The sequence below is a fragment of the Melampsora larici-populina genome, assembly GCF_000204055.1.
Source record: "Melampsora larici-populina 98AG31 unplaced genomic scaffold MELLAscaffold_46, whole genome shotgun sequence".
Taxonomy (NCBI): Eukaryota; Fungi; Basidiomycota; class Pucciniomycetes; order Pucciniales; family Melampsoraceae; genus Melampsora; species Melampsora laricis-populina.
Genome location: NW_006768810.1, coordinates 187,841 through 215,769, shown reverse-complemented (window position 1 = coordinate 215,769; position 27,929 = coordinate 187,841). Strand labels below are relative to the sequence as shown.

The 27,929-nt window shown below is 39.3% G+C and overlaps 3 protein-coding genes across 3 annotated transcripts; 2 read left to right on the top strand and 1 right to left on the bottom strand.

The window, feature by feature from the left end:
- Positions 1-855: 855 nt before the first annotated feature.
- MELLADRAFT_91837 (uncharacterized protein) lies at positions 856-6,393 on the top strand (the record flags this gene model as incomplete). The annotated part of the gene is made up of 6 exons (XM_007414899.1): positions 856-1,351; positions 1,436-2,958; positions 3,028-3,269; positions 3,498-3,991; positions 4,075-4,188; positions 4,265-6,393. 6 exons carry the CDS (start codon positions 856-858, stop codon positions 6,391-6,393), a joined length of 4,998 nt encoding a protein of 1,665 aa, XP_007414961.1.
- Positions 6,394-8,185: 1,792 nt separating this feature from the next.
- On the top strand, positions 8,186-9,313 carry MELLADRAFT_66775 (uncharacterized protein; the record flags this gene model as incomplete). The annotated part of the gene is made up of 1 exon (XM_007414900.1): positions 8,186-9,313. The coding sequence occupies one exon, from the start codon at positions 8,186-8,188 to the stop codon at positions 9,311-9,313; it is 1,128 nt and encodes a 375-aa protein (XP_007414962.1).
- An 8,003-nt stretch (positions 9,314-17,316) lies between these two features.
- Positions 17,317-17,688, bottom strand: MELLADRAFT_66774 (uncharacterized protein; the record flags this gene model as incomplete). The annotated part of the gene is made up of 1 exon (XM_007414811.1): positions 17,317-17,688. One exon carries the CDS (start codon positions 17,686-17,688, stop codon positions 17,317-17,319), a length of 372 nt encoding a protein of 123 aa, XP_007414873.1.
- Positions 17,689-27,929: the final 10,241 nt, after the last annotated feature.

The window sequence follows — 27,929 nt, the reverse complement described above, 5'->3', positions numbered from 1 at the left end:
TCAGCGAGTCTTCATGTTTCAACAAAACTCAGCTCCACCAAGATAAAACATATGCAGAAAAAACACATCTCTCAAACTGCATTCACAATGGTACATATGTAAAAGAAAATGGTAAAAATCATGTGAGTTTTAGTTGAGGATTACATCAAATCACGAAATCATCAACTTCTTTATCAGGCATTCTAAAGAAAAGATATCAACACAATAAGTTATCTTTTCAATTTGAATCTTGAGATGATCAGTTTCATGGGGTCTCCCAAAGTTTTTGTAGGGTTATGACGGTGATGACCCTTTTGGGTGATTCTAAAGTCTGGATTCTGGGTCTGAAAAATCACCAACAGGTAGTCCACAGCTTGATCATCAAAAAGGCATTTGTAATTTCCATTGAGTCAGACTCATGGTATATTTTGCATTTAAAACATGTGTTTTGCGTGGACCAGAAGGATGACCGGGTCCGGTTGATGGTTTCTTCGGGGCCAGGTGAGCTTTGAAAGGCGGGTATGATACAGTTTGTGTTGTATGCGCATTGAATGAACAAATACTCGTTTGATGATTGATCAAGTCAAGTGAATTAAAAATTAAATTGACAATCAACTTCCAGATCCGATCGCACCACTTCAACTTTATCAACTTCACCAACATCAACTTCAACTTCAGCTATCAACTCATTGAACACTTATCCAAGAACCTTGCATCCATCACCATCTCACAGACCTTCAATACACTCGAGGGAATCCCCAACATCAACTGCCTTCTCTCACTAGCATCTCCTCGTTTCCTTCTTTTTTCTAGTCAGCTTTTTCAATCAGGCTCACTAGGAAAAGGAACGGAGACCAAGACTTTCTCCACCATCTTATGAAACCTCTTCAACCTATCAATCATGTCGATCTTAACATCCATGACGTTTATACGTCTAGGAACCTCGACCATCTTCGAAAGTTTCTTTACAATAACAATACGAAAAAAGCCAATTTCGAACGATCTCTGGCCTATAATCCAAGCAACCTTTCCAATGGGATCTCAAACTTGAGTTATAGACTTTCTAAGAGTCCTTCGAATCCATCTTCACAATTCACTAGTCTCAATGTGCAATTTGTATCATCTTCTGATGTCAACCGTAAAGATCTTTTGGGCCGATGCTTATTACATAAATTAGCGTCATCTGAGAATGAACCTGAAGCACTCGAATGGTTGAAGGTCTTGGCCGAACATCCTCAACTTCAAGTTAATGCCACTGACGCTGAGAATGGATGGACTGCATTGCATCGAGCGCTATTCTGTGGAAATCTTAGTTTTGCCAAGGTTTTGCTCGATGAGATTGGTTGTGACATACATATCAGGGACCACGAGGGTAAGTTTGATAGTTTGCTTGATGTAATTATTCACCATGAGATTTTAGTGATACCTAGCCTTATTTGATTTTTTTGTCATTCAGGAATGTCTGCTTTTGCTCTTTACAACTCAACGATTGACGGCGCATGTCCAGCACCAGCTTTTACAACAAAATCTGTGCTAGAGCAGAATCGGACTGAACTCTTTACTTGGGGTAACAATCGCAATTTTGTTTTGGGCATCCAGGGTGATCGCGCTCACCCTGAAAGAATCCACCTGAAGCATCCACCTCATCCGAATCAACCGAGTTCTTCTTCGTCTCAAATCAATGCGTTCTTGCCCATCCCGGTATCTGTGGTAGCAATGTGTAGGCTTCACACAGCCGTAGTGACAACAACTGGCGAATTATGGATTTGTGGATTTGGGTCCGGTGGTAGACTTGGTTTAGGATGGTGTAACAATAAACAACCCACAGGTACTCAGGTCCATAATAACAACATCACAGCTCAAACTCAGCTTACTTTTGCGCGTGTCAAGGGCGCGTTGATGAATCAAAGAGTCAAATCAGTTGCATTAGGACAAGATCATACGATTATTGTTACCGAAGCTGGTCACCTTTATAGTTGTGGTCTCAACCGATTTGGTCAGCTAGGATATGGCGCCGATACGATGGAAACCCCTGAATACGCAGCTGCCAATTCCAGTTCAACAAACGAAGTGATTCAAGCCGATCCTAAGCGAGTGCTTGGTCCTCTGAAAAAAGAAATCGTCTTGGGAGCTGCTGCGTCAAAGTGGCATAGTGCTTGCTTCACTGCTGATGCTTTGTATACATGGGGGGCTCATCAAGGTCAACTCGGTTATCCAAGTACGAGCAACAATTCTCAGTCCACGAGTATTCAAACTTGTCCTCGGAAAGTAACAGCTGCAAGCTCGCCCATATCTCAGTTAACTTGTACAGATTACTCTACCGCTTTCCTTTGTCATAACTCGGATGTGTTTATTATCCGATCGAATAGTTGTATAAAAGTGATATTTCCTTCAGATCGCTTTCCAGCGCATATACCAGTGTATAGGCCTCGCGATCAAGGCCTTGGTCATCTTCGAATCATCAAGATTTCGGCTTTCGATGAGACTCTAGCCGCGGTTTCTAATATGGGTGATATGTTCTCTTTGGACCTCGGGAGAAGCACTCATTCAGAATCAAATCACGCCGGACAAACGCAGCTGACTTCCGCTAATAGTCAACATCATCCTCAAAGTTTCTCATCGAGCGCAAATTTATACAAACCTCAAAGAGTCTGGACTTTGGGCAAGAAATTCACAGCGGTCACTGATGCTGCTGTCGGAATGGATGGATCGATAATCTTTTGTACCAAGTCAGGACACGTTTTTATTCATTCAAAGCGAACTGAAACTCAGTCCAGTCTTAAAGGCGGTCCTGCTCGATTGGGCGAACAGATCAAAAACACTCGGAATCCAAAGCCAACTCGAATAGCTCATCTTGAAAGAATCACCAAGGTTTCTGCTAATCCGACTGGTGCTTTTGCTGCCATTCGTGAAGATGCCACTTTGAATGAGATTAAGATACGTTGTGCTGCTGAAAGTATTTCTTTACCTTCGGCCCTAGTTCGTCTTTTATCGCATTTGAACAACTACGTTGGCTCGGTTCCAGAACTTCATACTGTACCGTCGCAGAAAGCTTTGAACCATTCATTTGTTCGAGCAAACGAAATTGGAGATGAAGAAGATGGATCTGGTCCCACTGAGAATGAATGTGAAGGAGAGGAAGACGATCATACGTTTGACTGGGATGAGAAAGTTGGCTGCGCGCTGATTCGTATGTCTTTATATTGGGATTCCGACCAAGGACTCGATCTACCCTTGCGAAATGGTGATATGATACTGCTAGTCGAAAACAAGACGATTCTAGTTCACAAGTTTGTATTATGTTCTCGTAGCAATTATCTGAGACAGGTCATTGAAGAAAAAGAGTCACATGAGGATATAGTGTACTACCAAGCTGGTACGAAAACGATCGATTGTAATGGCAAACAACGATTGATGAATCTCCCGGTACTGGAATTTCGCGAGACTTCATTGGTTTCGTTGCTTCTCTTTGTTCATTACCTGTACACTGATAATTATCCAGAACTATGGGATATGAGAATACTTCGAGCGTTTCAACGAGATTATCCGGAGATCATAGAAGAAACTTTGAAATCAAATCTCGATTCACTACCAATCCGGTTACAGAAATCTAAAACTGATCTTGAACGTTTGGCCAGTCTGACCAATCTTTCTGCATTACATAAGTCTTTAATCAGAATGGGAAAAGTGGTTCCAGAAGCTCGTTTATCGGTTGATTTTGAAGCTCAACTATCATGTTCATCAGACACGAAAGATCGGATCAAGCCAGATGTCGAATTGAAGCTTCAATCCGATGAGGTCATCAGTTGTCATTCTACTTTATTGAGGGCTCAATGTCCTTTTTTTCAAATGCTTTATGAAGACGATGCTTGGCTTGTTAGTCGCCGAGAAGTAGGTACAGCTGATGGTGATCTTATCCGTCTTGATATGAGTCATTTCTCTAAACGGGCTATGGAGCTCGTGATGCGCCATATCTACACGGATGGTGCAACGGATCTGTTCTTCACTGAAGGTAAGTGTTGCTATCGATTATCTTATTGTTTATTGCTTGACTTACTCCAACCTACTACAAACTGATGTGTTACATTCATCAAGGATTCGGGTCTCTGGATGAGTTCATCGATTTCGTGTGTGATGTGATGGCAATTGCGAATGAGCTACTCATGGACAAGCTCAAATGGATTTGTAGCGTTGTCCTTCGAGATTGCAGTGCGTTCGAAGATTTTTCTGTCTGATTAGGAGTTGGAGAACTAATTGCATAACTCTTTGCTCACTCGTGATCTAGTCAACCTTAACAATGTTACCTCGATTGCAGCCGAAGCCGATTTTTACAAAGCAGATGCCTTGAAAGACACATGTATGAATTACATCATTTGCAATTTGGAGACAATCTTTCAAGACAAAGCTTTGATGAATATTCCAGCAGATCTCTTATTACAAATTGGACAATATCTTAAACGCTCACAGCAAGTCAAGTTTCCTCAGACCCGTTGTCAGGCTTTGAAAGAAGCACTTTTACATTCGAATGTGACTTTTCTATCTGAATTGGATCTTCCTAAATCGAAAGTAGGAGAGACACCACGATTTTGGAAACAGTTTCTTAAATCTTTATCAAACACATCGTCTAATCATCAGCCAACTGAAATCACCTCTACTCAGTCGGTTTCGGGTTTAAATGAATCTAAGAGTACTGGGTCATTACCTATGACCACTGGTTTGAACTTATCATCTGGAAGTCCAGGATCGTATGGCGGACAGTCATTGTGTAAATCTGTACCTAGAGTATCTCCACCTCCACCCACGAGTTCTTCTACCCGTGTCACTTCACATTCGATCCCCACACCACCTAGTAGGCTTATAGATGATAGAGAACCCGATGAAGGACCATTTGTGATGGACGAACTTGATCATTCTGAAAGCCAACCTTTGAAGAAATCAGAAGGAGGAAAACATGCACCTTGGGAAGGTATAGCTACTCAGAACACTCGAGTCGACTTACGATCCATTATGTTGACCGAAAAGCCAAGTGAAATATCTAATGTGTCTACGTATAACTCTACTAAAGCAAGTCCGATACGAATGTCATTTGAAACTCCGATGAATATGAAATTATCTCAAAGAGAGAAAAGAAGGATTTCTTTAGAGACTTCTAAACAACCGACGATTGAGAATAATGTTCAAATTGTGAAACCATCAGCTTGGAGAACATCACCTTCGAATCCGAAATCGATGGATGTAGGCAAGGGTGTTCTTAAACCGATTTCATTTGTTAAAGGTAATGTTTTGAACAACAAAGCAGTGGGTAGAACAGAGATTCAGGGTGAGAGTTTTGAGAAGCATTCATCAGCGAATGGGAAAATGATGGGTACCACTAGACTTTCACCTACGATGAACCGATCTAATCATGAAGTACCATCATCAAGCTTTGTTGGAGGTGGTTCATCAATGAAGACTAAAGCGTTGGATCAAGTTGATCCTGCTTCTGCTGTAGGAGCTGCAGTGATTACACCTATGAAGATGTCGGTTGGGAATCGAAGTAACAGTGTTTCACCGGGATTCCGTTCACAAAAGTATCATCAAGATACACCATGGACGAATTATTCATCTACTTCATCTACTTCGTTTTATGCTTCTGGATTACCGATTGGGGTTGGAAGTGGATCATCACCACCTCTAAGAATAGAAGAAGAAGGAATGAAGGTTTCGAGAAAAGAAGCCACGAATGAAAGTGGTGTGATGATGACGACTGATGGAATGATTGAATCGGCTCAAGTACATGATTCGAAATTAATGAAGTTCTCAATGATTCAAAACCAACAAGAAACTGAATCATGGGCTATCAAACAGAAATGTAAACCTAGTTTGATTAAGATTCAAGAAGAAGAAAATGATAGACAGATTGAGATGAAGAGAGAAGTGGAGTTTTTGAAATGGTTTGAGGAAGAGAGTAAGAAATATCAAGTGATTGAACAACCACAAGAAGGAGGAGTGAATGGAGCAGGAGGACAAAGTAAGGGTAAGAAGAAGGTTAAGGGTAGGAAAAGTAGTGGTGGGATTGGTGGTTGGGATGGTCAGATTCAAAGTAAAGGATCGGTTGGATTGGAAGGTCAATCGAGTGGATTCGGAAGTAGGATGAAATCAAAAGAAAAGAATTTAAAGGTTTCTAAACTGAATGTGAATATGAATGATAATCATAATCAAAATCAAAAGGATTTATTGAACTTATCGATTAATGATTTGAGATGTGAAGATGATTTTAAAAAAGGCAAAAGGATTGATAAGAGAATCGGATGTGGTCCTGGTTCTGGTTCTGAACTTCATTGTACTTCTTCTAAGTCTGGTCATTTTCATTCATCACAACAACAACCACTACCGATTGGGAATAGGTTACAACAGCAAGTTAAGTCTAAGTAAAGAAAAGGATAGGTTCAGAGAGGGTTTTTTGGTGGGTTTTGGTTCTTATTAGGATATATGTTTTTTAGAATTTTGTTTATTTGTATTTATGAATAGAATTTTTAATTTGGTTTGGAGGAAACCTTATCTTTTTCTCTGTTTCTGTTTTGAAGTATTATTATTTGATCAGATTTTTTGTTTGTTTGTGAAATCTTAATTTTAGTATATTAATTGACTTTTTAGGGTTTTTTTGTTGAGGTTTTGTATTACATATCAACACTTTTAAGATAGGTATTTGTATGTGTTTTTAGGGTAGTCTTTTTTCAAAGCAGGTTTAGAAAGATTTAACAATTTGAAGAAAATCTTTTTTGTTTGTTTTGTTATCTCCAAGAGAAATCACTGGTTGGTTATAAAGACTCATTTGGTCTCTTTTTATATGCCTCTTCTCCCCATTTCTTTTCTAATATTTACACTAGGTAATATGGCTACACCACTAACAGGAAATTGAACAGGAGAGTTTATAAATCTAGCAGGAGGTTTTCAAACATTGCCTACAATGACAATACTAGCCACCACTTCAATTGACACACACCTACACATTTTTTTTGGTAAGACTATCATCGTTTCATTTTTTTATCTTTTAAAGATTCTTATATTCACAGAATGTAAGATGATTTGGTTTTTTACAATTTGATTTTAAGTCATTCATTGTTAGGTTTTTTTTACATAATAGTATAAGCTTTCTTGGTTTGGAGAAGTTCCAAGACCTTTTCGTTTGATGGTATGATTTGAACTGGGTTCTGTAAGTCGGTGAGGTTCGCTTTGAGGTTTTGAGTTCAGGTTTTGGTTTCGATTAAGACCTGGAATTGATTTTGATTTACGAATTAAAAAGGTTTGTTGGATGGTTATTAAATCTTTCCAATTAAGTTGATGATCACGATCATTCGATTTAAATCTATGTAAAGTTAAATCTTGAATTGATTGGTGGTTTTTTGGTTCAGGGAAATCATGAATTGTGTTAATGATTTTTAAGATCTCTTGGAGGTTTGATTTGAGTGAATCGAATTGAATTGTAGACACTTTTGGTGGCTTTAAAGCTGAAAGTTGATGTAAATGAAGGATTGTTGAAGTTGAGATTGTTGTTGATGAAGTTGTTGATGATGAATTGAAGTTGGGTGGTTTGGTAAGGTTGATTGGAAAACTAAGGTGGTCTAGTCTGGGTGATGGGTTGGGTTTGGATGTGCTTAATCGTTTGGATGGTTTGAACATTATCAAGCTGAGCAGTTTGGAATGGTTTCTTTGATCGAAGACAACTGATCGACCAGAAAGCATTCACCCACGGGTTCGATTCGATTTGTTTCGGGTACGTGGTACCGTGTGCAATGTAACGGACTCTATCCCTCGGGGCTATTTATAAAGACGCATTCGATTTGAATTTGATTTCAGTCTGATCTCATCTTTCAAATTCGATTCACATCCTCAAGATTCCTCAACTGACCATTCTCATCAATTCATCAATCGTAAGTGACTTGACTCTTTATCAAACCATTCAATCATTCTATTTTTCAATTCACATGATGAAACCAAAATCACGTCATCCTTGTTCTTTGAGCTATTGAGATTTTTAAATTTAAATCGTCATAGTTCTGACGAAACACAAATCGATTTGATTAGCCAATAATAATCAATTAATCTGAAGAAAGAAAAATTTAAATCTACTTCACACTCATTCATTTCTTTCAACGAATCAAATTGATTTGTGATAAGATTATTAACTTTTGCTTTTTTTTGATTTCAGTAGGTTTTTTTCATTATGGGTTTAGGAACATTAAGGATGAAGAAACCGATTGGAACAGATGAAAAGATGAATGAAAAGAAACCGAACAAACGATCTCGTAGACAAACCACTAGATCTCCATCCATCGATCCTACCCTACCACCTTACGGTTATAGAAAAGATGAATCGATCGATATTTATCCATCAGGTTCTTCTACAGCTTCAAGAAGAGCTTTTGAAGAATCTAAAGCAAAAGGGAAAGGGAAAGCAACTGATTCAGAAATTGGAATAGGAGAGGAGTTAGTGATTAATTGGACTACTAGTTCGGAAGAAATGGCTAATCGGTTATTGTCTATACCTTTACAAAACCATAGAGAATTTCAACATAGATTGAAAGATGCTTTAAGAGATGAAGAAGAGATTAGGTTTGAAAGACTTTTAGAAGAAGATCAGTATTTACCTAAACGTTGGAAATCTAATGAGTTTGGAAAGCATCAAGTAAAGGATCTTGATAAAACTACACTATCTAGGATGGAAGGAGAAGATTATGATGAATATATTAGAAAGAGAATGTGGAGTAGAAGTCATCGAACAGAATATTTAAATGCAAAAGAAAAAGAAGAAAAGCAAAGGAAAGAAGAAGTGAAAAGGAAACTAAAGAGAGAAGAAGAGAAGATCAAGAGTAAGGAAAAGATGAAGAATCGAATGGAAAAAGAAAGCAAACGGAAAGAAATGAAGATGAAAAGCTATAAAGAAAGTTATGAAACTAAATGGAATTTGATTAATTCATTACAAACTTTAAAACATGATGATGATCAATCGCAATCAATCAACCCAAACCTTTCATTTGATCAAATCCCATGGCCGATCTTTTTGGAAGAAGAATCAGAAGATTTATTTAAGACTAACTTACAGATCGATTTAATCAATCGGTTCACCATCACATCGATTAAAGAGTTCTTATTTAAAGATATAGAAGATTTCAATTTAAAGAAAAAGATTATTAGATCTAGTTTATTATTATATCATCCTGATCGATTTGATTCACTTATTCTCCAACGTATTCAATCTCATGGTTCAGAGAAAGAGAAGGAGAAAGAGAAAGTAAAACAAATCGGATTAAGAGTTTCACAAATCTTAAATGAAATTCATCAAGAACTTTAAGGAGGATTTCTTTTCATAGTTTTGCATTGGATCTTTTGGACTTGGATTAGGATTCGGATTGGGTTTAGGGATTTCTTTTAGAGAAGAGTTGATGATGGTTCTTGATTATTGTAAAAGAGAAGTCGTTGATCGTATTCAAATACATCAATTATCAAAAGCTGGTCGAATAAAGTCTATCTCAATCAATCAATCAAATCCGTTCAAGATTTTTTCTGTCTCGAGTCTTTTAAGACTTCTTTTACCTTTCCTTTCTCATTCATCAAAGTTTGATAACATCTTTTATTGTATCACCTTTTTTTACTTGTGGTGAAATGTATTTGTATTATTATTATTCTGCTTTCAGAGCACCGTCTCTTGTTTAATCAACTGATACGTGTAAACTTAACAAAGTTTCATGCTTGCCCATCCTCGCGAGTCTCGAGGGCAAAGCTTGATGTCTTAGTCATGACTTGGATCTCATTCTCAGTGTACCTGCATGAGATCAACTAACTAATAAGAGAGAGAAGTAAAAGTAGGTGGACAGATGTATTATGTATATTTTGATGGAGTACATCCGAATATTGTCTTCTGGGAGACTTCTCAAACTTACAACCTTGAGATGGGGCCTCAATCTTCATCATAGTAGATCATGATGGATATACTCTGTAAACTAAGAAGGCAAACTTTGAAAAACAACACTCCGGTGTCCTTTTTCCAACCTGCTGTGACATATAGTTTGGTATTTGGATTTATCAAGCCCAGGCCCTATATGACTAATCTCTCCAAATTTCTCAGTGATTAATCTGACACTTTCTTTGGCATGCATAGTCAATAACTGGTTTTCCTATTTTCTAAGTCTTTAAATCTAATTAAAAAAGCTAGATAGACCAAAGTAGACTATGATGTACAGGATGTGGCTCATTCTTGAGGATCCCTCTGTCATACATTTAATCATCATTTTATGTTCTATGATGATAAGGTGTGATAAGATTTAACTGCACTTGTCCTGCTCATTTATTTGGGTAGGTCAAGGTGTGATGCTGTGTTGTTGTGACTGATTTGTAATGAAAGGTGTTCCGCTCAAATGGGCAGTAGTTTACAAATCAATGGAAAACCATATATACTGATGTATTTCATACAACATTAATCACTCACAGTTCACATATATGGTAAAGATTTGTGTGAAAAAAACACAAATTTCTTTCAAAATCTTCAATGGTAGAATCTTATGTTTATGCAACGCTAGACTTATTCAGTTAGCTTGATCTATTACGGATGGTTCTCACTTTTATTCTATGGGAGAAAAATGATGCCATAGGTATCTATGTAAACAGATAATGAAATCTGGTGAAGAGAATTGATGGTTTTTGTATGAAGAGAGATGAGATTTGTAAACCTAGCATTGGACGAATTCCATTATGATCAATTGTAAAGACAAAAAGTTCCTTGATACAGTTATAGATATCTGAGAGATTCAAGTTTGAACAAGGGGCAAGAAGTATCTTGCAAACATTTGAAAATCAATTCTTAAGATTAAGAGTCTATTAACTGCGGCAGGTGACCGGTATGGGTACGGAATGATTTATTCCACTTTTCTATAAAATTAAGTAGGATGATACAGCGAAGTATATACAAGAGAAAATTGATCTACAACAATGTAAAAATTGGAACCCGAGTACCTGACTCACTCACTGAGATTGGAGGGGTGTGATTGATGATGAGTTTAGTGAAATGCTTTGAGGAATGTCAGCCAATGTATGATGTTTTATGGTAACTTGATGTCTTTCTTGAAGAAATCTGTGTTCAAAAGCTCAGCTAAAGAATTCAATCTTTGATCAGGATCTTTTTCCAATAGACGACAAATCACTTCAGAACATTCGGGGGAGATTGTTTTTGGGATTTCAACTTTTTCATGTTTGATACTTTCTTCTAAAGTTTGAGTACCGACTGTTAATTAAGATATAAAAGAAAGAAAATCAGTATCTAGAAATTGGTTTTTTAAAAAAAGGGGCAGTTCAAGAAAAAATAAAACATACCTTCTTGGAAAGGCTCTTTGCAGGTTACCATTTCGTACAGCATCACACCTAAAGCCCACCAATCAATACACTTCGTGTATTCGTCTCCATTGATCACTTCCGGGGCCTTGATGTAGGGCGTCCCGTAGTTGCCAGATGCGAATCCCGAGGGAGCCTTCGATGCAAGTCCAAAGTCAGCTAGTTTGATTTGATGATCGGAAGTTAAGAGGACATTTGAAAGTTTTACGTCTCGGTGAATGATTTGTTTTTGATGTAAATATTCCAGTGCATTTGCCACTTCTAAAATATAACTTCTTGCCAGATTCTCCGGGAAAGCTTTTCGTCCGAGCTTTTCACGTAGATCACCTTCATCAGCTAATTCCAGAACGATGTGAAAAACGAAATTCTTTATATAATAACCAGAGCATTGAATGATTGAAGGGTGATTGAGTTCAATGAGTAAGTCAATTTCGTTCATGATTAGCTTTTCTTGAGTTCTCCCTTCCATATCATATTTGGGAATTTTCTTAATTGCATAAATTTTCTTATCAGAATTACTTCTAGCTTTGCAAACTGATCCAAAACTACCTGATCCAATGGTTTTCAAGATCCGAAACTCTGACGGTGATCGGATTAGGTTGGCAGGGTTAGCGTCTACAGCAGGAGAATTAGAATCAGAGATTTGCAGGGAAGGGTCATTGGACTTAGAATTGAGTGGCTGAGCGATGATGTTCGTTGAAGGCATGATGATTTATAGATTCAGATGATGATATGTAAAAGTGGAGCGTTGAAATCAAGGTAGTGAATTGAAGTTGGATGTGTGTTGGGAGTGATTTGAGTTTCGAATTTGAAGGGGGTCTTTATATCAAGGCCACAAGTAATGCTGATCCGCGTGAATTATTCCATATTGGTCAAAGTGTATGGGTCGACTTTTAAAAATGCTCAGAAATGTAATGCTCGCATATTTAAGCTCAGAATTGTTGAAAGGGACGTGGCACACCTTCATCATTTAATAAAGTTTGGGAAAGATTTGTACTACAGAGGAAGCCAGATTCCTGATTGTTGCATTGACTTCGATAGAGGAACATTATCGGAAGGGATGGCAGCATTTATTCCTTTGCAGTAGGTAAATCAGAAAAGCAGCACCGTCTATGTATCATAATCTGTCTGGCTCATCGCGAAAAAATGATCAATAATTTCCTGGAAAATATTGACTTTTGCAGACATCTCACGTGAACACCTGATCACTCTATAAAACGATTCAATAGCTGAGAAAATATGCAAGAAACCTTAATGAAGTGGCTTATGATATAGATCGCAAAATGCCTGGTGCATTTAAAGTACAAAGGATAATCCAGACAGCCCCAGTACATTTTGTTTATCCTTGGTTCGAGTCAAGCATACTTGGAGAAATATCATGGTACAGCATATCTTCAGGGCGGTTGAATGTGGATCATCTCTTTCGTGACCATAGACTGATGAGCTTTTGGCCCATGATGATCAATTTCCCAAAAGCAATAGCGCCACGAAGCCAAGATTGATGCAGCTCATGGTTAGCTCTCGTATTTTTCGGGAATGAAAACTCCAGTTTCCAACCTATTAGAGCATTCGACTGCTCAGGCATAAAACCCCACTGAGTGATGGGTCCTATTTGAGAGTCCAAAGGATTTTCGTTGAAGATTCCGCAAATTAAGAGGTAAACTGACACATATATATGTCTGAGTCAATGGTCAAAAGGAATGTGCGTGGACTTATCCAAAAGCTCCGCAATGCAGTTTTGGGGAGGGTTGAGCATTGGGGAGTTCTTTATCCAATTAAATGACCAGCTCGTGGACTATCACTCTTTTACAATCATCTCGAGGATCCAGAGCAACCAGGTAGAATGGATTCACTGGGGTATTCTGAGCCTTTAGACGCTTTTGGAATGGCAGAAACCTGTGATGGAAGTCCAGGTTTTATGGGCTCAATTGGTTATTTGCTAGCTCCCCGCGTAGAGGTACTCCCTTTTCTCCTGCTCAGCCCATGGACCCAAGAAGTCTTTTCACTCTTCAAAACTGATTGGATTATACTGAAGATACAGTAGATTCATCGTGTGTTCCAATTGTTTTGCAACCATATGCCTATCGGACAGCACAATCTAACCACAATATATCAGTTGATATTAAGAGTCCTTATAAGGATGCTTTGATAGGAAAAAGGCAAATACGGATGCGAATCGAGAATAAGATGTTTCCGAGCAGAAAGGTGAAAATGAACAATACGAGAAGACAATTTAGAGGATTCATAACCTGATGATAAGATATCTTCTCCTGATGATCAACTCCGAATGTTCATTCGAAGTTGCTTCGTTCATCCAAGTGACGGAGTCCATAATGGATCGATGGACATTTCGGCAGTTGGTCACTGCATTTTTTATTCATTTGAAGGATAGAAACCTCGCATACATTGTATTGAATTTCCTTCGGTGTGTGGTCTTTCCTTCCACAAGAACATACTGCATCCGAGAGGTAGAACGTAGATTCGACCCAAAGTTTGGGGTTGTGAGCACTTTGATTCTTCGGTGCGAGGCTAATGGCCTCACATCGGCATGTGTAGATCTCAATATTGATTGAGAGGCTGTACGTCCAGTCCTAAGCAAGTTGGACATCTGCCGGAGGGGCCTACCTCCGAAACACAATGGTTGATGGACGAGATCCCTTGGAACGTCGGTTCAGTGGTAAGCTTTTGTTGCGGTCCTTTTTAGGGACTGGCGCGGAAGTGTGGAAACTTGTTGATGCGGAATCACTTGCTTCAGCAAATTGGATGAAAAATTGAAGGACTTATATTGGGCCCAACAATCGAACTCCTTGAGAACCTTGTGCATACCATCACAATGATGAACTTTTCCAATGAATCAAGTAGCCATATGTTTTTGAAGTGAATGAATTGAATTTTTATCAAATATTCTTATATCATTTTTTGTTGCACAACTGTCTTTGATCGATTAGATTTGTTGGAGAGAGGATTGTTCAAATCGTTTTGTGGAGGTTGTTCAACCCTGATCGTAACATCTGTAAAGCAACATAAGCAAAGAGTCAACCAAGTCCAACTTAACATAAGTCCCCTCCTAGTGTAGAGTGTCCGGGGGACTTTAGTTAAGTTGGTGTAAACTACACCACGAACCCCCCCTAACGGTTTCCCAACCGGTGTTTCACACCGGTTGGGAAACGGTAATTCATGGCTGGTGGACTTCTCGTCAGAACCGCACTCTGTAAAACCGGTTTTTGTCCAATTTTTGAAAACCGGTTGCCAAACCAGTTATGACCGGTTTCCAAACCGGTTTTGACCGGTTCTGCACTTGGCCTTGAAAATTATATGATTGCTGTGATTTTGTTTTGGTTCTCAGGGTTATGCTCAAGAGGCAAAGGAATGTACACAAAAGCTTTATACACTTAAATTTCAGTCCACTTGAAATGTCAATACAAAATCCTGATGATACAAAGTTTTAGACAGAGTTCATAGCGTATCTACAATGAGAAAAATGAGAATGAAGGAAATGAGAGCAAGAAAAACAACCGTTGAGGAAACAACTGAAAGTCATTGCTGAGATATACAGACAATGCAAAACAAGGCAATCATTATATCAAGAATTCATTCCAATTCTTCTGATTCTGAATCATCAGGTGCTTCTTCATGATCAGACGCAAAGAATTCCTCATTTGGTAAAACCTCCTGCCCATGTGTTTCATCTAAATTGTGGATCTCGTGCTCTATTTCCTCCTCCGTTGGCAAAGAAAAACTGGTTGAAGTCTTCAGTTGTGCAAAGTTCTTTTTACCATTGATTCGTTTACAGTCGCGTTGTAGGCACAATGCAAAGAATCTAGAATATAAGACACATGGTATTCAGGTATGATTTTGAAGCCATTTGGTCAAACACAAGGAAAAACTTACGCATAACGGTATCGTCGACTTTCTGAACGTAAGTCATCCAATTTGTCATCTATAACATTCCACAAAGTCTTGGGAGCATACTTTGAAAGGTTCATCCCCCAGTGGACGGCCAGCACTCTCTGAGCAGTGAGTGAAGAAAACGGATCAAAAATCAGATTGATTCATAATTCATTACAAGATCAAATGAAAATACGGACCAGCCATGAATACCGAGTCCTTTGGAGGTGATCCGTTTGCTTGATGATATCAGTCTCTGCAAGGAGTTTACCACCAACATAAGAGTGTTTCTTTTGGTAAAGCTATGTAAACGAATATAAGTGTTGTTTTTAATCTGATTGACACAGCAAGATGACCATCAAAAAACTTACTTTGATAATGATAGAATTGAGTTTGGGTACGCTCGCGTCAACAGGTGGGGCGACTCGGTCCGGAAATTTAACATTTGTGATGAGCTGGAGAAGTTTGTTTTTGATTCAGATGATGAACTAGAAACATCACGAAAGCATTGACTGACTATGGTTTCAAAATCCTTTCTGACCTGCTTTAAAACATCATTCACGAGTGTGGTGAATGCACGAGCAGATTTAAGTTCAGGGCCCACTCCAAATTTGGGTGGTAAATGTTGCTTTTTCCATTCGGTTGATTCGGTTAATATCCCAGTCTGGCTCGCTGTGCATCAGTACAATCGATTTAGGCAAGTTAATTCAAGGATGAAAACACACCATCACTTTTTCAAATAAAGACAAGGGAAGAAGAATGTTGTTGCTGTCTTTCTTAGCAGTGTATGCTTGAATATCGCCGTCCATGATTAGGGCGGTTCAAGAAGAGAACCGCGAGCAACGTGGTCGCCGAGTCGCGATCAGTCTTTTTAAGGTTGCTCAATCCTTAAAAAGCTTGATCGCAAAGCGGCGAATGCTGTAAACTTACATTTTACAGCTTTGTAAATTCAGGAACACAGTCCCAACCGTTCTTTTTTTGGCTTTGTTTTCTTTTTTGTTTTCTTGTGTTTTTGTACAGAATTTTTGTTAATGAAAGAGGAAGCCATCGAGAAAAACAAATACGAGAAAACGAGGTCCTTTCTTGACCAAAAATTGTCAGAATCCAGGAACAAAAAAAAGAAAGAATGTAAGTAATTCTTTTTTTCGGCTCAATTGTCCCTGTCTTTTGGAAATTCAGGGACAGAATTTAAAAAATTTAAAGGCCGATTACGAGATCGCCAAACCGTGAACCACCTCTAAAGGTGGTTCACGACCTTAAAATTTTACTTAAAATTTACAGACCCCGAACAAGATGTAAAATATAAAAAAGGGCTGTAAAAGCCCTTCTTGAACCGCCCTATTGTTCTCCATGCCCAAGTACGCACAGCATCCTGACATGGATCAACAAGTCATATTTGAGATAGAGACAGAGACAAACAAGTCAGTAAAGGCTAATATGAAAAGGAGAATCACGCAACATTACCTTGAGGTCGCTATGGTCTTCATCTTTCCAAGGGGTGGGCTTAGAACTAGCGCGTTTTTTTTGACTGGGTTCTGGGGCCTTCTCAGCTTCATTCATTTGGCCATATAAATTTTCCAATTCTTCATGAAGCGATAGCATTGTTATCATGATAGTGTGAAATTGATCCTCGGGCGAAGTGACCTGGAAAACAAGAGTATCAATAAAATGTGGTTGAAGTTCTTCTTCTGACTTACGTTGCAAAGGTGGCGCCCCATGGCTGTATGCTCTTCATCAAGTTTGAAGCGATTGATAATTCTATTGAATGATTGTAGTTTCAAACCTGACATGCGAGAAGCTAATAAATCAAGCCCCCCATCATCATCAGTTGGTGGTGATCCTACGACATCTGCATGTCCTTTTGCTTGATCAAAAAAATATCAGTATATTTCCTTGACTTGATATAAGATATCGAAGACTTACCTTTTACTCTACTCATATGTTGGCTAGGTTCTTGATCATCACTTTGAGTTCAATTTACAGCTTCATCTTCTTCATGAAATTGATTTCCATGTTCTTCTTCACTATTTCCGCGAGAATGTTGATTTCCATTGTTGAAATCAGCATCACCATTCAACATATCTATATCATGTTGTTGGATTGGACTGGAGATTTGCAAGAGCCTTGCTGAGAGTCTTCGGTGTCTGTGGTTGGCTGGCGTTTGGTCTTGCCCTTCTTTGAAACAGTTGAAGTATGTCCGAAGGGATTGGTGTCCTTGTTCGACTGGAGTTTGGTCTGGCCCTTCTTCAGACTAGTAACAGTATGCTTGACTGTGTTTTTGGAAGCTTGTGCAGAACGGTTGGTTTGACTTCCAGAAGATTGAGAACCCCGGTGAACTTGACTTCCAGAAGCTTGAGGACAACTGTGACCTCTTTGGCCCTGATCTTGAGGGTTGACCTGCGCAGTTGTGGCTCGCTTATAAGGGGTGTACCGATTGCCTTTGCTTTGAGGCATGGCGGAAGGATTGGTGAGGTGAAGGATGAATTCGGGATGCTCAAAAGCAAATTGAAAGTTGAACACTTCAAATTAAAATCAAAATGAAGATCGGTCCAACTTGTCATTCATCTGTGACACACTGAAATGATGACATGGCCCTTATTTTTTCATGAGATTGGCTCTCTGCACGCCTTCAATCTCATTTACTCTGTCAATTTCAAAGATAGAAAGTCAATGTGTTGATGAAGCCATAAAATGGCTTCTTTTGTGAATCTCAGAATATGTTGTGCGTTAATTTCCAAGACTCTGGCTTTTCAAAACCAGCTCATGAGCACAAAACCAGCTCATGAGCACAAAACCAGCTCATACTTTTCAAAAGAAGTGCACAGCTTTTCAAAAGCATCTGTTGCTTTCAAGAACACTTTTCAAAAGCACCTGTCTGTTGCTTTTGAAAAGCAGCTTGCTTCCTTTTGAAAGCAACATGTGCTTTTACCTAGATTGATATAAATAGACAAGCTTCAAAGGGGCTCAGTCTCCTGAATTTGTTCCATATTCAATTTCCCCACCTAGCAGCGCATTCGATTTTTCCACCTTCAACAATTCCATATTCAATTTCGCCACCTAACAGCTCATTCAATCATTCAATCATTCAATCATTCAATCTTGTCACCTTGTCTTACTTAATTCCATGATGGTCAATGGACGTTTGTTCAAAGGCAGTGTGCCATAGAAATGAACCCATTTGTTCATTTTGTGGTCTTATTTAATGATGGTCAATGGACGTTTGTTCAAAGGCAGTGTGCCATAGAAATGAACCCATTTTTGGCCTTGTCTTATTCAATTTCAATGACATTCAATGGACGTTTGTTCAAAGGCAGTGTGCCATAGAAATGAACCCATTTTTGGCCTTGTCTTATTCAATTTCAATGGCATTCAATGGATGTTTGTTTAAAGGCAGTGTGCCATAGAAATGAACCCATTTTGTTCATTTTGTAAGGATCTTCATTGTGGCATAACTCACGAAGTTTCTCTCCACTTGACCATGTTATAAATGTATATCATTTCAGTTTTCTTTAAATTACAAAATAAAAATCTCAACAAAAGTCCTTCAAAACCAACGTCTTTCGCACTTCCTTCACTATCAAGGCATTTGTGAAGGTCAAGAGCTTGATAAATAACTTGCAATTAATTGAGAATTTGATGGGCCGCCTTGTGGTTGAGCCTGTGACTGTGGGTTTTTCCTAGTTCTGCTTCTCTTCGCCGGAGGTTGACCTGTTTGGTTCACTAACTTATCTCTTTCCCTTTGGCGTTGCTTCTCCTTGATTTCGTCTTTTTTTTTTACAGTGTCTTCCCAATTTGAAAGGCCTATTTGCACTATATTGACCCAATCACTCGGATTGGGATCCTCAAAGGTCATCTTACCCGCAGAACGATGAAGCTTGGCAGAATAGAAGGCGCCTGCATTAATAATGTAGTCCTTTGTGGGCTCGTGAACCACTGCGAATTCCAGGCCTTTGGACACCCGACGTTCAACCATAATTGGTCGAACCTTGTCAACACTACATTTGCTTTGATGGCAATTGTGTTGGACGTTGAGGATCCTGTCAATGTCCTGTATGCTCAGAGGTATGAGTTAATATATATGTAGCTTGTAGAACACAGCATTTACTCACCCAAACAATGATCCAAATAGCGGCATTGTTTTCCTTGATCTCGCGCATTCCATAAAAGCTACTAACCTGGCCCAATTGACAACGTGTGGCTTTGATAATTGTTTGCTGTTCCGCACAAGCTCCTGTGCCCCAAATTTGTTGAACACAGACAATTGTTCCATTGAGAGATTCGTTGTTTTTAAGTGAGACAAAAGCATTTTCAGTCACTCTTTGTCGATTCTTCAAAGTTATGGATTCTAGGACTTTCCAGTCCTTTGCACTGAATGCATCGAGTATTTTATTTGGGATCAGTTCGCATGGATTTGGTGGTTGTAATACTTTCTTCTCTATAATCAACATCAGAAATTATCATTTCATTAAAAACACAATTTAAATCAACACACAATGTTAGAAAGAACGTTCACAGCTGATATTGCTGAGGAAAAACATGACTTCTCTTACTTCCAATCTCGATTTGGTTAGGTTGGTTCCATGAAGCGTTGAATACTAATGCTTTTTGGAATAGCTTATTCTCACGAAATAGCTCTTGTACTTTTGAGCCTGCATGAATGTATGTTTTCAATTGTTTATCATATAATTTTGTTCCAGCAGTCAAGGCCCTTATAAGTTTATAGCTGTTGAAGGAATTTGCAATGTCGCGACCTGGACTTAAATGATTTGAGTGGATTGATGAATTTCGAGTATTTCCATTGTAGGATTCAAAGTTTTCAGTTGCAAATAGACAAGGAGGACCGAAACGGCGAATTGAATCGCACAGATGTATCAGCATATGAAACTTTGGCTTATTGCACCATTGAGCCAAAAGCTGTACAACAGTCTTCAAAAATTTCTGAATTAGGTGATCGAGTTCCTTGATATAGACATCCATGTTTGAAATCTCTGTCTGAAATATATAAGGAGCAAGGTGCGCCAATGCTTTCCATGCTTCACGTTCCTCGTCAGATAATGTACTTTCAAAGAATATGAAAGGTGCAGCCTGTAATACTACTCGGAACTCTTTTCCAGTGAGACTCTGAAAATGCTGGATCATACTTTTTGGCTGGATAGGTGGAATATTCAGACCAGAAGTATTAAATGACCTCCAACGGCCCCAGATTGTTTCCTTCTCGGCAGAGGTGAATTTGGCCATTTGATGTCGTAGGAAGTACTTAGAAACCCCTAATAGAGCGACGTGTAAGACCTCGACTGGGGTATCACGATGTCCATCAAAGCCTGATGAGAAGAATGATAGTTAATGATGAGATACATGCAAGACATCAATTAGAAAGAAGGTGATTGACATGAACCTTTTAAACGCAAAAACGGATTGAACAACCGTTCTCCAAACTGCTCATTCAGTTCGCGACACATATGAGCTATATCTTCTTTAGGGATCTTTGAATTTCGATGTAAATCTTGAGCTTGTTTGACAAATGGGGCATTTTGAGTGTCTCGGATGCCGAAGGATGATGATTTCGTGTCAAATTGTGAATTTTTTCCAGGAAGCTGAGCTATTTCCCAAAGTTCCTTTGTCCCCTTGATTGTTGCTGTCCAATCGCGTTTGGGAAGAGATGCCTAAGATTAGAACCAAAAATGGTAGGTTAAGTTATTTTACCATCCATTTATAGCCAAAGGTAAAACCTACCCGCTCTCCAGTTTTGTCTATACCCACAAAATCACATACATACTTCTTTGAACGTTTTTCCATAAGAGACTTTACCTTCAGGTGACAAACTCGACAAGGTGAAAGGGAGCTGGTTGGGTTCATGGTGTTGGTAACCTCCGCGTGCATGGGAGAGTCTCCTAGATGACAGAGTACTGTCGCCATAACAAGGACTTCTGATTGAGACTTGTGATCATAGGCCACAAAACCCTCTGTCATCAGGTCGCTGTTGGCATATGTCAGCAAGAATAATTTGTGTGTCAAGTTTCAGAGATGAGCGTACTTCAATTCGTCAATGAGAGGATCTGCCAACTCTAAGGCATCTGCTGTGTTTGACGTGGTCAAGAAATGACAATTGTATTCTTGATTTGCCATTTTCGGAGGTAGACCGGCCAAGGTAAAGTAAAAAGCAATATGCTTATTCCATTTTTTTGACACGTTGCCGGAAAGATCATCACAATATAGTACCAAAGGCATATGACGAATGATGCGACCATCTGCTTTTTTTCGCCATGGGTTGATTAATGGCCCTTTGACATAGGTTCCTTCTTTTTTAGCTGCAAAATCAAATAATCAATGCGATGACTGAGGCCTGTGGTTAGAGATGTGAGAGCATTCACCATACATGACGTCACCACAGTGATCTTTCATTGATTGACCATTTCGAAATTTTATTCCGTCAAACGTCCTCCAGAATTTGTTGACGTTGATTGTTGTAAACAATGGAGAATCAAATGTGGAAACATACGGGAATTCTGTTTGTATTCTTGTTGAACTACCTTCTTTTACAAACTTTTGGAACGCAGAGACACATTTTGCAAAGATATCTTGACCAGATTTATAAAAATATAGAGGAACTACAAGCCTCTCGTCTTGTAGTTGAACTGGTTCATACAAATAGAAATGAATGCTATCTTTTTCAATAATTTGCACTCTCAAGTCAGGATCAAGCTCCTCGCGCCACTTCTTTGATTGAGAAAGGCAATAAACTTTTGAAGTTGGATCTGGAAGTTCGGGTATGAACTCAAGGACTTCTGCGACGTAGGGATTTCCAATTTCCTGAAAACAATTTGAAGTCTCATCAATCTACATATCAGATTTTTGGTGAATTCATCTCAAGTGCTTGCCTGCGTCAAAATCTCCTTGACTTGCAAACCAAAGCAAGGTTTGTGCAGTGCACTGAGACTTTCACAAACATTGAAGTCGAATCTCTTCTTCAGTCGTGGGCGGAGGTCCTGAATGGTCTTATATTCTGGAATCTTTGACCCAAGTAAGCTAAACAAAAAGCGAATACGCTCATATTCCAACAAAGATAATGTAGTCCTTGTTGATCCTAAGAGAAGGGTACCGACAATTTGCTGAACCAGTAATTCAAGTCAGTAGCAAGAACAGCTGATTGACAAAAATACAAACGTGCCTCAAGACTTGAGAATGGATCCCAAGAAGATTCATCCTGATCAACAGTGTCATCACGGTTAAACTGATTGTCACATTCAGATTGATTTTCATCATCACCAATATCTTCGCTGCCGTGGACACTAGCCACAAGAGAGGTAGCTTCACTGCTGTTTGGGCTGTGCACTGGCGTGTTGAAAATGTTAGTATAGTCCTTGGTCCAGAGATCAATCAGCTCTTTTCGGCGCTCTTCAATATCTTCATCGATCTCAAAATCACCAAAATCACCAATATATGGTACTTGATCGTCTTGACTTGAAGAGTTGGCTTCATCCTCAACATTCTTCTGTGAACTAGCTGTTGCGGCCTTGGTTGCTGCTTTTTGAGCCAGCCATATATTGTAGTTTTTTATATGCTTAGGCGATTGGCTGTGCTTTTTTGTGGAGTTTGCTTTCATTGACCGGCTCGAGGGACAGGCAAGACATGTGAAGGCAGCATCTTCTTTGACAAAGCCTAAGTTGAAACATATGAATCAGATCAACCACTGGAAGATTATTTCAAGATGTAATCACATTGGTCTAAACCACCGCTGGTCCGTTTCATCGATGTTGATTTGGACGAGTTGATCAGAGACAAGCTTTTGTTCTCGGGGACAAGTGTTGATTCGTCCTTATACAAGGGAAATGAGAGATGGAATTCACGTTCAAAAACCAATAGTCTTATGAATGCGAGTGAATCAAATGAAAGGTCTTCTTTCTTAATTTGAAAGGTAGAGTTCTTCCGCTGTTTGACGGGTATTGCCATAATGAATCGTCTTCATTAATGATGGTAACCAAAAAGATCCTCCTTGATGATCTTCGACCGGTGGACAACCAGTATGCATCCGGTGATTTGTAAGATCACAGAGATTCCGTATACGAAGAACACGGACTAGCGCCGGGTTTTCAAATCTTGGTTGCTCAGCGCTTTGCATCCAGGTCAAATACCAAGGATTATTCACTCAACACCAATCGGGTCATACACCGATGTTTTACCACAATTCTACGGGTATTTACGGGTTTTTTTTCAACCCCCACAAAAACCGATCAGCAACAAAAAGACGGTTCGTGGTGTACACCATGAACCCTGTTTTCGTTGAAAAACGGGTTTCGGAAGGTTTTGCAGATGACCCGCTGACAACCCGGCATGTCACTGGCGGGTCATCGGGCCGTGATCCGCATCCCACGCAGTAAGGCCATATACAGATGTTCAACCACTCACGATGTAGTTGAACAACCGAATTTCAGTCCACTGCGCACAAAAGGGTAGTCACCTTGAACCAGTTTACTTACGAGTGATGGATCTCCGCGGAGAAACCTCGGACTCAACGGTTGGATGATCGTTAATATTGATCAGATGAGACTTGATGAATTCCCTTCTCATAATGAGAGAAGATGTTTCATTGAAGTTCCCTTTGAGCCTTTTGAAGGAAGTTACTGCCCTTGGCGTTTTCAAGGAAGACCCCAATCCCATCTTTCCAATTTGGCTTTGATCAATTGACGAGTCATCATCAGTCCACCCAAAGAATTGTCCATTTAAATATTGATGTTCAAATCTCCCTCTGATCTGATTGAATCATATTGTTATTCGAGATTTCTTGAATCAAAATCAAACCATTTCAATCAATCAACTGGAAATAATGGATTCAACAAATGGCTTTGACCAATGTGACGAGTTTTAACCTGTCTCACACCAAATTATAACAGAGAAGCTGACTGACACGGTGTTATAATGAAGGTTTTGTCGAGACGATTGATGGCACAAACTCTTCGTTTACTTGTGTCGCTTGCCCACTCAGTCATTCCATGGTATCAACATTGATAGGAAAACATAGTAGATCTGCTAATCATTGAAAGAATCACAAGTTGTGGCTGGCTAAACAACAAGAAGGCACCACAGAAGTTGATTCATTGAACATCCATACAGAGGATGTTGAATCTAACCCGGCAACTCCGGTCGAGGATACTCCCGCTTACATTCCTGATCTTACTGATGTGGAAGCAGATCAGGAGGCCTTAGAAAATCGTCGAAAAAGGTTGTTAGACTCTTGGACTCAGGACTTATCAGTCCTTTTTCGATCTCCAGCTATAAGTGTCAATAGCAGCAATGAAAACTCACTCGATGTGGTTGTAAATGACACTCGGAATCAGTCTGATCCTGAATTTGAGGATTCAGTGGTTTCAGAAGACCCAAGTCTCCACGACAACAACGGCGACGACGCCAAGGACGAAGACGAAGAGGATTCGTCCTGGGCACCTTTTTCAGATCTTGAGGCACGTCCGATTTGACGCAGTCCAATTCATCTTCTTTCTGCTGACGGACGGCAATCATTGGCTTCAACAGCAAATGGTAGGCTCGCTTATCCTTGGTTCCACGAGGACCACAAGGTCCGTGTTGGATTACGAGTGTTTACGCTGTTTCATTGGCCTACTTGGAGCAAACATTCCAGCTTACAAGACGGTTCAAAATCTACGCCAACAACTTAAGAAAAGATTTAATTTCAATGTTCGCGAAAACCTGAGCCCGCTGCAGAATCCATGCTTTGGATTAAGTGTTCAGGAGACTTTGAGACAGGCAAGAATAACTCCCATGTCACCTAAAACACCAATTATTAATTTTTGAAAACTATTTGTAGGAACTTGGAAATCCTTATGTTGTGGATTTCCTCGAGTTCATACCTGAACTGCCAGATGCGACTTCCAAAGTCTATCGCATGTCCCAGTCAAAGAAGTGGCGCGAAGAACTGGATGAAGACCTGCGAGTTCAGATGGTTGAACAAGGAAACTCACATTTTTACTTGTATGAACTGGTTCAACTGGAATCTAAGAAGATTGTAATTCCTTTCTATTTTTATAAACATGGTGATGAAGTTCTTGCAAAGTGTGTTTTTGCAGTCCAAAAGTTTGTAAAAGAAGGGAGGTCTTCCAAAATCAGAACTGAATTCAAATCGGTCTCTGAATTTGATTCACCTTCATTTTCAACTATCAATGTGAAAAAATTCTGGAGGAATTACAACCAAATCAAATTACCTGATGGTCAGTTGATGAAAGAATACTGTTGTGAAGTTATGTATGGTGAGTTTATATTCATGATTGGCGCAAAGAGCATTCATTACTCATTATTCTTTTAATGCACTAGCCCAAAAAGGATTGGATTTGATAGAAGTGCCTTTCATCAACCCATGGCGAATAAAGGCAGAAGGTCGAATAATTCGGCATGTTCCTTTGGTCTTATACTGCAATGACCTGTCGGGTAACGTGTCCAAGAGATGGAACAAACATATGGCTTTCTATTTCACTTTAGCTGGACTGCCTCCAAAATTGGCAAATCAAGAATTTAACTGTCATTTTTTATCGACGTCAAACACCGCTGGAGCGTTAGAACTGGCCGACCCTTTGATAGACGAGTTGAAGTATGATCATCACTTCTTTTTACAGTTCTATTCATAGTGATCAATTCTGACTGTTGCTTTCAGTGATTTGATGACTGAAGGATTCGTGGGGTATGACCACAGAGCAAAATCAGATGTCTTCGTGATGACAACGGTCCTCTGTCATCTAGGAGATTCTCCTATGCACGCGGAGGTAACAAACACAATGAATCCAACATCCTCTCTGACACCCTGTAGGATTTGTCACTTGAAGGTAAATACTTTGACAGAAAAACGGTCAGCCAAGTACGTATGCAGCTTTGTGGGCATAGATGAAAGTGGAGATCCAGTGAGATAACATTTCAAATCACATCTTCATCCATAAGGTCATGTTTGAATTTGAATTTCATTTTGTTTTTCTTTAGAATGGTTTACCCACACGAGATTGGAACAATACAGTGAAGGGCACGAAGGATCTCTGGAAAACGGCTCAGCTTCCAGGACCTGTATCTCGATTTGAAACCGATTCATCATCCCTTGGATTACGAGACCAATTGAACATCAACTTTGTCAAACGTGCTCAAGACCTACATAAGAATCGCAATGTTTCTAAAGATGATATAGCTGATATGTGTCGTGAGCTGAATGAGAAGTTTGGAGAACGGTTATTCAACCCGTTTCTGCGTTTGAAAGGCGAGTTTGACATAATATGTTGCAGTCAGAAGCTAAAACTGACGTCTCTCTGCACAGGATTCAACGGTCATCGTGATACACCAGTTGAAATATTACATGTTGCTTTGTTAGGCATTTCTAAATACCTGTTGCGACATCAAATGAACAGTTGCAGCGCCGCCGAAAAGGACAACCTATGGGGTCGCTGGCGGTCTTTCGAAACCTCAGGTCTTCATATTCCGCCAATTCAGCCAAAAAGCATGATCCAGCATTTCCAAAGTCTGAATGGAAAAGAGTTTCGTGTGGTATTGCAGGCTGCGCCGTTTATATTTTTGGAAACTAAGATGACTGATGAGGAACGACAAGTGTGGACAGCTTTGGCTCATCTGGCACCGTATCTATTTCAGACGGAAATCATCAACGTAGATCTCTACATCAAGGAACTCGAGACTCATATTCAGATTTTCTTAAAGAAAACGAGGTACTGGGCGGCCTGCCACCCTCTAGTAGTGGGTGGCCCGCCACCCTCTAGTACCATCTTGTGACCACCCATACCAGAAATTGTGTATTGTGCTCAAACCTGTATTACTGATGTCGACCGCAGCCTCACCAGACCATGAATAGACTGTGTTGAATTCTGATCAAATCCCACTATATCTAACCTGAATTGCTTCAGGAAAGCTATCTCCAGCTACTCAGACTGTACATACACTGCCTTTACCATTTGCTGTGCGCAAACTCATCAATTTTATCGGCATACAATATTTATTTGCCGCACATTTAACTTGTTTACTCGCACTGGATATTGTTATAGCTCAATTATCTGATTTTGGGACGTACCCACATTCCCTCTTTGTGAAACATGAATCACATAAAGGAAAGGTGATAAGAAATATTAAGAATAACAATCAAACCTGAAAACTTTTTCAACAAACTTCTAAAACATATCTTTCTCTGCTCTTTCAACCTTCTGAGATCTTGATTTCAAATCCTTTTTCAAATACTCCATTTTCAATGGAAAGACTGTCTGAAAAAGGAGAATTATTCCTAAGACCGGCAATGTCAGTAAGAGTCAAAAAGTGAAAAACAGAAAGTGTTGACAAAGGTATAAGACATCAAGGAGGTGAGTAAATACAAAGGATCAATAAGATTGACAACAAAGAGTGATGATAGTTCCTATATAGCTGAAGACAAAGGTGGTAAGGACAACCACAAAGAACATAATCCTAAGATTACCACTGATTACAACTTCAACTGATAGTCTCATATTTACTTTGCCCAAAGAAAGAAAGTTTCAATTTATTCAAATGGTAAGTTTATCATTATTTTCTGTTCAATTTGAATCAAATAACTTGTGCATTCAGAATACAAGATATTTGTTAGTTTTTCCACAGTCGTGATCATGTTTCAATTTCAAGTTGTACTGGTCAACTTCTATTCTTTAAGCATTTTGATGGACCTTAATTTC